General features: G+C 46.1%; 1 protein-coding gene and 1 non-coding gene across 2 annotated transcripts; both read left to right on the forward strand.

The window, feature by feature from the left end:
* Positions 1-4,076: 4,076 nt before the first annotated feature.
* On the forward strand, positions 4,077-4,148 carry TRNAP-AGG (transfer RNA proline (anticodon AGG)). The gene has a single exon. It is a non-coding gene; the product is annotated as a tRNA-Pro (tRNA).
* A 385-nt stretch (positions 4,149-4,533) lies between these two features.
* LOC125551367 (embryo-specific protein ATS3A-like) lies at positions 4,534-5,496 on the forward strand. Its single transcript, XM_087515621.1, has 2 exons — positions 4,534-4,773; positions 4,901-5,496. Exons 1-2 carry the CDS (start codon positions 4,678-4,680, stop codon positions 5,339-5,341), a joined length of 537 nt encoding a protein of 178 aa, XP_087371747.1. The 5' UTR covers positions 4,534-4,677; the 3' UTR covers positions 5,342-5,496.
* Positions 5,497-11,077: the final 5,581 nt, after the last annotated feature.

An 11,077-nucleotide genomic window follows, 5' to 3' on the forward strand; every position in this document is an offset into this window, starting at 1 on the left:
ACGGGGACTTTTTTTACTGTAAACCTCAAATGGAAAGAATCCGCTAGCAAATTAGGAAATCAAAGAATAAACCAAATAGACTTACTATTTTGAAATTCCATCAAAAGTTAATGCATCTAATAAAATAAAGGAAGTATGATTTTTCTAAATTTGGGTTTCATATTCGTTGTTCCTATCACCCAAATGTGCAACCTTAAGTATATAGTACAAGCAAGTGCAAGCAAGCGCGTATCATAGAGTAAGATCGTCTTGGATGACATCGGAATTAGTCAGCCATAGGACAATCCTTTTTTATTTCGCATCGGGCCCCCAAATTCCTGGAGACGGCCCTGCTCCTTACCCAATACTTCAGGGGGTTTATCTCCTCACCTTCATTCATTTTCTTGTTGGGACTCTTTTTTTAACATACTACAATCGAAGTCATTCACATACACAAGCATACACTCATCCCTATGAACGCACGCACACACACCCTATTCCTATGAGCTTATCCGAAAGACTGAGCAGGTACATCATCTTAAAATTGACGAAGTCATCACAGATGCCTTCGTAGTCGACGGGAGCGTCTCCTCCCACTAAACGACATCGCCGGAAGGTCTGGAATAAATCCAGGAAAATATGAGCAGCAATGACAAGTCTGGGATTTGAACTCTGGTGGCCAGGGGATACCACTATCCTCCTAATCATCCAACGTTGGTTCACATTTTTTGTTGGGACTTTGAACGCATCCAATAACCACATAAAAAAATCCAAACTTTCACAAATACTAGAACTAAATTCAAATGTTTTTTAGAAGATTGCCAGAAGCAACACATGCCTTTATATATATTATAAAGCATCAAACATGAACACAAGCTCAAGTTTTACAACAAAAAGGTTGTAGAAAATAAACGGTCGAGGATAACAACGATATAGAGGAGTTCATACATGAGCATGCATGCTTGGAAACCAAAACCTACTTTAGTTGTTTGGCGGCGGTCAATTAACATAGTGGATATATCTAAGATTCACGAGCACTGCTTGCAGCATAGTCTTGTTCTTCTGCGTGCCCAAGTGACACCATAGCTGAAAAAGGCGATTGATTGAAAAAAAATACAATCGGTTAGATGAGCAATGATAATCTTTTCAATAGCAAATTTATTGTGAACATTCCGAAAAATCCATGATTGAGCGGCAAAAAACCTACCACGTAACTATGTGATGTGATCTATTACATGGTCACATGAGGGCAATGACCTTGACACACGACCTAAGGTTTTGAATGAAGGAAATATGCCCTAGAGGCAATAATAAAGTTGTTATTTATATTTCCTTATATCATGATAAATGTTTATTATTCATGCTAGAATTGTATTAACCGAAAATTTAGTACATGTGTGGATACATAGACAAACAGAGTGTCACTAGTATTCCTCTACTAGACTAGCTCGTTGAATCAATGATTGTTATGTTTCCTAACCATAGACATGAGTTGTCATTTGATTAACGGGATCACATCATTAGAGAATGATGTGATTGACTTGACCCATTCGTTAGCTTAGCACGATGATCGTTTAGTTTGTTGCTATTGCTTTCTCCATAATTTATACATGTTCCTATGACTATGAGATCATGCAACTCCCGAATACCGGAGGAACACTTAGTGTACTATCAAACATCACAACATATCCGGGTGACTATAAAGATGCTCTACAGGTGTCTTTGATGGTGTTTGTTGAGTTGGCATAGATCGAGATTATGATTTGTCACTCCGAGTATCGGAGAGGTATCTCTTGGCCCTCTCGGTAATGCACATCACTATAAGCCTTGCAAGCAATGCGACTAATGAGTTAGTTATGGGATGATGCATTATGGAACGAGTAAAGAGACTTGCCGGTAACGAGATTGAACTAGGTATTGAGATACCGACGATCAAATCTTGGACAAGTAACATACCGATGACAAAGGGAACAACGTATATCATTATGCGGTTTGACCGATAAAGATCTTTGTAGAATATGTGGGAGCCAATATGAACATCCAGGTTCCGCTATTGGTTATTGACCGAAGACGTGTCTCGGTCATGTCTACATAGTTCTCGAACCCGTAGGGTCCGCACGCTTAACGTTCGGTGACAATCGGTATTATGAGTTTATGTGTTTTGATGTACCGAAGATAGTTCGGAGTCCCGGATATGATCACGGACATGACGAGGAGTTTCGAAATGGTCGAGACATAAAGATTGATATATTGGATGACTATATTCGGACACCGGATGAGTACCGGGGGTCACCGGATAATTATCGGAGTGCCGGGGGGGGGGGGGGGGGTTTATCGGAACCCCCGGGGAAACTAATAGGCCACATGGGCCTTAGTGGAGAGAGAGGCCTGGCCAAGGCAGGGCCGCGCGCCCCCTCTCCTCTAGTCCGAATTGGACTAGGGAAGGGGGGTGCCCCCCTTTCCTTCTCTTCTCTCCCTCTCCTTCCTTCCCCCTTCCTCCCCCTAGTAGGACTAGGAAAGGGGAGTCCTACTCCTACTAGGAGGAGGACTCCTCCTCTCCTGGCATGCCCCCAAGGGTTGGCCGGCCTTCCCCCTTGATCCTTTATATACGGGGGCATGGGGCACCCTAGAACACACAAGTTGATCATTGATCCCTTAGCCGTGTGCGGTGCCCCCCTCCACCATAATCTACCTCAGTCATATTGTCGTAGTGCTTAGGCGAAGCCCTGCACCGGTAGCTTCATCATCACCATCATCACGCCGTCGTGCTGATGAAGCTCTCCCTCGACACTCAGCTGGATCGAGAGTTCGTAGGACGTCACCAAGCCGAACGTGTATAGATCGCGGAGGTGCCGTACTTTCGATACTAGGATCGGTCGGATCATGAAGACATACGACTACATCAACCGCGTTGTCATAACGCTTCCACTTACGGTCTACGAGGGTACGTGAACAACACTCTTCCCCTCTCGTTGTTATGCATCACCATGATAGATCTTGAGTGTGCGTAGGAATTTTTTTGAATTTACTGCGTTCCCCAACACCGAAGAGGTCCCTAAACACCCCCGAACCACAATCCACATGAATTTGGCAAGCACACACAAAAACAAAATATGATTAACATCCTCCTCCTCGCAAAGGGGGCACCGACCATCACTAGGACCCTGACGACTGTCCTTGGAGAGATGGTCGCGAAGCACCTAGAAACACCTTAATTTTGAGAGGCATGCCTGCCTTCCCAAGGAGATTGGTACATTTTTATAGATAGATTTGACATACAATTGACGTGACGATTCAAGCCCTCGAGAAATCATACATCCTCCTCAATTTGTATGATCGGTCGCAATTCGATTAGCACGCTTCTAAAGATTCACCTTTATATTTGACTAACACAATAATAATATTGCCAAGTCAGCATGAAAAACCAATTCAGAAAAGGCAATAGGGTTGACAACGGAGGATTCATTCACACCCCTGCAGCAGTCGAGGATGCTTTCAACAGCGTAGTATGTTGTAATAAGCTGTAGATGAAATATGTTCAACATTGCGCATTTGATCTGGTGGTAACAGCGTAGTATGTTGTAATAAGCTGTAGATGAAATATGTTCAACATTGCGCATTTGATCTGGTGGTATGATTCTCGCTTAGGCCTTGTTCGGTTAATCCCCATCACAAGAGGATTGGAGAGGATTGAAGGGGTTTGATGTGGATTTTGACTTACTGGGGATTTAATCCCTGCCAATCTGCTCCAAACCCCTTAGAATCCTGTGGAACCGAACAAGGCCTTAGGGTGCGGTAGAATTGACTTGATGATTCAAGGCCCCAATAGATCATATCCTCTTCAATTTGTATGATCGATCACAATTCGATTAGTAAAAGATTCACTTTTATATTTGAGTCACACAATCATATTTTTAACTTAGCATAAACAAACTAGCTCAGGGAAAGCAACAGAACCGGTAACGGAGGAGCATTCATTCACATGCTCGCAGCAACGGAGGATGATGCATTCATCCACAGGCTCGCGGCAAGGGAGCCAGGGCATTCCGTTACGTGCGGTGTATAAATAAACGATAAATGAATTACAGTACAACAAAGGGCATTTGGTCTAGTGGTATGATTCTCGCTTAGGGTGCGAGAGGTCCCGAGTTCAATTCTCGGAATGCCCCAATTTTTGCATTTTTTTTGTTTTTCCTCTCTCTCTCCGATTTGAAGCGCGCCATAGAGACCTTTCTCAACGTCCATAAGTTTTTGGAGAACCATCTAGCTAGCCTCTGTTTCATTCTGAGACTATGCAGCATCGTAGAAGCATCTAAGCTTATTTTACTCTGAGATTATAAACCATCAAACTCCCTGCGCTTGTGTGTGTGTGCCCCGCGCTGGATGCTTCTGACTTCTGTCCGTCGACCTGCGCCGCGCGGCGGACCACATCAGCACCGAGCGTGACGACACGCGACGCTCGTGTCCGCTAGTGAGCGATTCGGCGCGTTGCCGATCCGATACGATGCGCTGCTGGTCCACTGGCCTGCAGCCATGTGCTAGCGTGCACCGCATCCTCATCGCCATCTCGACACAGTGACACGCCAAACCGCTATTATTAGCACCCCCGAACTCCTACGCGGCGGCGCAATCACATCGAGTCCTCGCGCCGTCCCCCGTCCCATATTCCCTTTACCCGTCCTCGCCTCGTCGCCGGCAATGGCGGGTCCCGGCGTCGGAGCGGCCGCGCCTCGCCTGTCGCTGCTGCTGCTGCTCGTCGTCGTCTTCGCGGGCCCCTCCCGCGACAGCCGCACCGTGAGTTCTTCTTCTTCCTCTTGCACGCGCGCCCACATCTCGCGGTGTCACTCTATCTATCTATCAACCGACGACTGCTCTGCTCTGCCGTGTGACGCATGGCGCCGTTTTGCGTTGTGCTGCGCAGGAGGCGGCCGTGCGGACGTGCACGTACACGGTGAAGGTGAAGACGAGCTGCGCGTCGCCGGCGCGGACGTCGGACGCGGTCAGCGTGGCGTTCGGGGACGCGTACCGGAACGAGGCGTACGGGGCGCGCCTCCCGAGCGCGCCGGGCGGGAGGGCCTTCGAGCGGTGCGGCACCGACACCTTCCGCGTCTCCGGGGTGTGCGGCTACGGCGTCTGCTACCTCTACCTCCGCCGCGCCGGCCGCGACGGCTGGGCGCCCGAGTGGGTCCAGGTCACCGAGCCGGGCCCCGGCGCCGGAGAGAAGCCCGCCACCTTCTACTTCGGGGCGCCGCTGCCGGACGGCGTCTGGTACGGCCACAACCGCTGCCCCAAGGCCAAGGCCAAGGCAGCGGCGGCGGCTCGGACAAACACCACCTCTGCTGCTGCTTCGCCTCTGGGCTAGCGCGACCTGATTCGGCTCTACCCACCGGGCGCAGCCCCTCTCCGTATGTAATTCGGCATTCGCCGAGAATAAGCAGACTCTGCTTACAGATTCAGAATAAGTAATTAGAGAATCATAATCCGAAATATGATGAGGCCATGAGGGCACCTTCTTCACACCCCGGAGGATTTGTTCCCTGTTTACATTTACCACACATCTCTATTAGAGCATCTCTAGCAGACCTCTTATATTATAGACCCTTATATCGCTTTTACAGTTCACAGAAAATCAGTTTTACTGGCTGGTGTGGACACCGGCCGAACAAATTCTGTATAATCAATCTATAAAAAACCAAATCAAAATTGACCGGCGACCGACATGCGAACGAGAAAGACACGGCCAGAAACGAAGGCCGGCGGATGAAAGGACGAGAAGACGCGGGTTGGCCATGACGCGCGGGCTTAGGACAGGGCGGCGCAGGCGGCGGTCGAACGCGCGCGGCCGGACTCAGCTAGCTAGCTCGCACACATCGATTCACAGCTAGCTAGCGCAGTCGTAGCTAGCTAGCTAGCTCGCATTGATTCAGCTAGCGCGGCCGTCTAGCTAGCTTGCTCGCATCCCGGGTGGCGGACGGGCGCAGCGGCCGGGTGAGTTTCATGGTGTTGGCGGGAGCAGAGATTCCTCAACCGCAAGTGTTGGCCGGTATTTAGGGCCCTGCCAAAGTTGCCTTCAAAACTAAAGATATGAGGGTTTCGGGTTTGTGTTTATAGAGCCTCTTAAAAAAATTTAAGAGTCGGACAATTTTAAGGGGTCTGTTTAGACCTGTTTTTTCGACTAGAACTGTAAAAGCGGTTATTTTACGGGTTTGACCATTTATACGGGATCTGCTAGAGATGCTCTTAATCGCTAGGAACCATAGTTTTTTTTTAAAAAAGAGGAAGACCCCCGGCCTCTGCATCTGGGCGATGCATGCAGCCACTTTATTAATTATTCATAAAAGACTTTACAAAGAAATACAACAGTACTCCCTTCGTCTGGGTTTATTAGGCCTCACAACATTACAAGCATGTTCCTTTTTATAAGGCCTCGCTTTGAAAAGATGCATGCATGCAACCACTTCATTGGTTGCATTGAGAGTCATTGTTGTTGATGCCATGACCAGGGAATTAATACACTGCATGCATGTGAGAGAATGCATTGGGAGTGAAATGAAAGAATTAATGTCAGCAAATTACTATGTGCCTTGGTCCAAGAAAAGTTGCCTTTAGGCCTAATAAACCCGAACGGAGGGAGTAAGTCTCAAGCCACCGTCTAGGCAACATCTGTCGTTACTCCTATCCAGTTGATGAAGACATGTTGATAGTCCGGGCCTAATACCAAACAGACCGTGCAGCCAAGCCTAACATCTAAGACCTGAGACCCCAACCAAACCACTTGCCGGGTGTGGGGCACACACCGGTTCGGCGCACTCTCAAAGGCCACCGTCGCCAACTGCCACCAATCCATCTTTAGAGCTATACTGACGCATCAACCTTGACCGGTCTAGCTGCCGTGGCCGCTGCCACGGTGCCAGACAACCCCACCACCCTACGCTTGTCTATCCAGCCACATCCGTCGTCGAGATCCAGCTACACCATGCTGCCAATACTCGTCTTCATCGACGCGGTAGATACAACGCCGCTCCTCTTGCCAACCTCCACATCGTGGCCGTTGCTGGAGCTACGTGGAGCCCACCACCCATGGCACCTCTCCCCGAACATCTGAGCCTCCCAAGACGGCTCCTCCATGGAAGTTACGACGTGCAGGACGCCACCGCCTCCCAATCTAGTCTGGATTTTGGACTTTCGCCCTGGATGTGTTTGGAGGTGGATAGGAGGGACCTCGGCTTCGCCTCTAGGAAGGGTAACAATGTTTGAGGGACGCCGCCGATGCCAGGCCGAACCAGCCGACCAAAGTTTCCTCCGATCCCCATCCTATACCACCAAACTTTCGTCTGCTCCGGATCCGGTAGCGAGCCAAGAACCAAAACCTACATAGATGAGATTGCCATGGGCCTCAACCCAACATGAGTTGAGAAGAACATCCATAGTAGATATCCAGGCGCCGAATCAGCCGATCCGACGTGGCCAGTGGCGAAGACCACCATCTCACGCCGGCCGACCGCGTCCAACATCAGACCGAGATCCAATTTGAACCCGAGGGCACCCGCAACCACTTGGCCGAGCCCATGATACGTCCATTTTGCATCATGCTTTTATATTGATATTTATTACATTATGGGTTGTTATTACACATTATTTCACAATACTTATGCCTATTCTCTCTTATTTTACAAGGTTTACATGAAGAGGGAGAATGCCGGCAGCTGGGATTCTGGGCTGGAAAAGGAGCAAATATTAGAGACCGATTCTGCACAGCTCCAAAAGTCCTGAAACTTCACGGAAGTTATTTTCAGAATATATAAAAAATAATGAGTGAAGAAAGTTCCAGAGGGGGGCCACACCCTGGCCACGAGGGTGGGGGCGCGCCCCACCCTCCTGGGCGCGGCCCCTGCCTCGTGGCCCTCCGATGCCCATCTTCTGCTATATGAGGTCTTTCGTCCGAGAAAAAATAGTAAGCAAGCTTCGGGGAAGAAACTCCGCCGCCACGAGGCGGAACCTTGGCGGAACCAATCTAGGGCTCCGGCAAAGCTGTTCTGCCGGGGAAACTTTCCTTCGGGAGGGGGAAATCATCACCATCGTCATCACCAACGATCCTCTCATCGGGAGGGGGTCAATCTCCACCAACATCTTCACCAACACCATCTCATCTCAAACCCTAGTTCATCTCTTGTATCCAATCTTTGTATCCAAACCTCAGATTGGTACCTGTGGGTTGCTAGTAGTGTTGATTACTCCTTGTAGTTGATGCTAGTTGGTTTACTTGGTGGAAGATCATATGTTCAGATCCATTATGCATATTAATACCCCTCTGATTATGAACATGAATATGCTTTGTGAGTAGTTACGTTTGTTCCTGAGGACATGGGAGAAGTCTTGCTATAAGTAGTCATGTGAATTTGGTATTCGTTCGATATTTTGATGAGATGTATGTTGTCATCCCTCTAGTGGTGTCATGTGAACGTCGACTACATGACACTTCACCATTGTTTGGGCCTAGAGGGAGGCATTGGGAAGTAATAAATAGATGATGGGTTGCTAGAGTGACAGGAGCTTAAACCCTAGTTTATGTGTTGCTTCGTAAGGGGTTGATTGGATCCATATGTTTCATGCTATGGTTAGGTTTACCTTAATACTTCTGTTGTAGTTGCAGATGCTTGCAATGGTGGTTAATCATAAGTGGGATGCTTGTCCAAGTAAGGACAGTACCTAAGCACAAATCCACCCTCATATCAAATTATCAAAGTACCGAACGCGAATCATATGAACGTGATGAAAACTAGCTTGACGATAATTCCCATGTGTCCTCGGGAGCGCTTTCCTTCATATAAGAGTTTGTCCAAGCTTGTCCTTTGCTACAAAAAGGATTGGGCCATCTTGCTGCACCTTATTTACTTCTATTGCTTGCTACTCGTTACAAATTACCTTATCACAAAACTATCTGTTACCGACAATTTCAGTGCTTGCAGAGAATACCTTACTGAAAACTGCTTATCATTTCCTTTTGCTCCTCGTTGGGTTCGACACTCTTACTTATCGAAAAGCTACGATATATCCCCTACACTTGTGGGTCATCAAGACTCTTTTCTGGCGCCGTTGCCAGGGAGTGAAGCGTCTTTGGTAGGTGGAATTTGGTAAGGAAAAATTTATATAGTGTGCTGAAATTTACTATCACTTGTTACTATGGAACATAATCCTTTGAGGGGCTTGTTCGGGGTATCTTCACCCCGACCAGTAGAGCAAAGAGTTGCTCCTCAACCTACTGAAAATGTTTACTTTGAAATTCCATCGGGTATGATAGAGAAACTGCTAGCTAATCCTTTTGCAGGAGATGGAACATTGCATCCCGATTTACACTTAATCTATGTGGATGAAGTTTGTGGATTATTTAAGCTTGCAGGTATGCCCGATGATGTTATCAAGAAGAAGGTCTTCCCTTTATCTTTGAGGGGAGAGGCATTGACATGGTATAGGCTATGTGATGATATGGGATCATGGGACTACAAGCGATTGAAATTGGAATTTCATCACAAGTTTTATCCTATGCATCTTGTTCATCGTGATCGTAATTATATATATATATATAATTTTTGGCCTCGCGAAGGAGAAAGCATCGCTCAAGCTTGGGGGAGTCTTAAGTCAATGTTATATTCATGCCCCAATCATGAGCTCTCAAGAGAAATGATTATTCAAAATTTTTATGCTCGACTTTCTCTCAGTAATCGCTCCATGCTCGATACTTCTTGTACTGGATCTTTTATGATGAAGACTATTGAATTCAAATGAGATTTATTGGAAAGAATTAAACGCAACTCTGAAGGTTGGGACCTCGACGAAGGTAAGGAGTCATGTATAACACCTAAATTTGATTGTGTTAAATCTTTTATGGATACCGATGCTTTTCGTGAATTTAGCACTAAATATGGACTTGACTCTGAGATAGTAGCTTCTTTCTATGAATCCTTTGCTACTCATGTTGATCTTCCTAAGGAGAAGTGGTTTAAATATAATCCTCCCATTGAAGTAAAAGTAGTTGCACCTATTAAAGTTGAAGAAAAGACTATCACTTATGATGATCCTGTTGTTCCTGCTACTTATATTGAGAAACCACATTTCCCTGTTAGAATTAAGAATCATGCTAAAGCTTCAACTGTGGTTAACAAAAGTAATATTAAGACACCTAAACCCCCTGAGCAAATTAAAGTTGAACCTAGTATTGCTATGGTTAAAGATCTCTTGGCCGATAATATTGATGGGCATGTTATTTACTTCTGCAATGAAGCTGCTAGAATTGCTAGACCTGATGCTAAAAATAAACATAGACCTGTTGTAGGCATGCCTGTTATTTCTGTTAAAATAGGAGATCATTGTCATCATGGCTTATGTGATATGGGTGCTAGTGCAAGTGTAATACCTCATTCCTTATACCAAGAAATTATGCATGATATTGCACCTGCTGAGATAGAAGAAATTAATGTTACAATTAAGCTTGCCAATATAGATACTATTTCACCAGTTGGGATTGTAAGAGATGTTGAAGTCTTGTGTGGGAAAGTTAAATACCCTGCTGATTTTCTTGTTCTCGGTTCCCCACAAGATGACTTTTGTCCCATTATATTTGGTAGACCCTTCTTGAATACTGTTAATGCTAAGATAGACTGCAACAAGGATATTGTTTCTGTTGGTTTAGGGGATATGTCTCATGAGTTTAATTTTGCTAAATTTCGTAGACAAACCCATCATAAAGAATTGCCTAGTAAAGATGAAATTATTGATCTTGCTTCTATTGCCGTGCCTCCTACTGATCCTTTAGAACAATATTTGCTAGATCATGAAAATGATATGTTTATGAATGAAAGAAGGGAAATAGATGAAGTGCCCTTTAAACAAGGACCTATTCTGAAACACAACTTGCCTATTGAAATCCTAGGGGATACTCCTCCACCCAAGGGTGATCCCGTGTTTGAGCTTAAACCATTGTCTGATACTCTTAAATATGCTTATCTTGATGAAAAGAAGATATATCCTGTTATTATTAGTGCTAACCTTTCAGAGCATGAAGAAGAGAGATTATTGGAAACTCTGAAGGAGCACCGTG

The sequence above is a fragment of the Triticum urartu genome, chromosome 1A (genome assembly GCF_056163025.1).
Source record: "Triticum urartu cultivar PI428250 chromosome 1A, HENAU_Tu73, whole genome shotgun sequence".
Classification (NCBI taxonomy): Eukaryota; Viridiplantae; Streptophyta; class Magnoliopsida; order Poales; family Poaceae; genus Triticum; species Triticum urartu.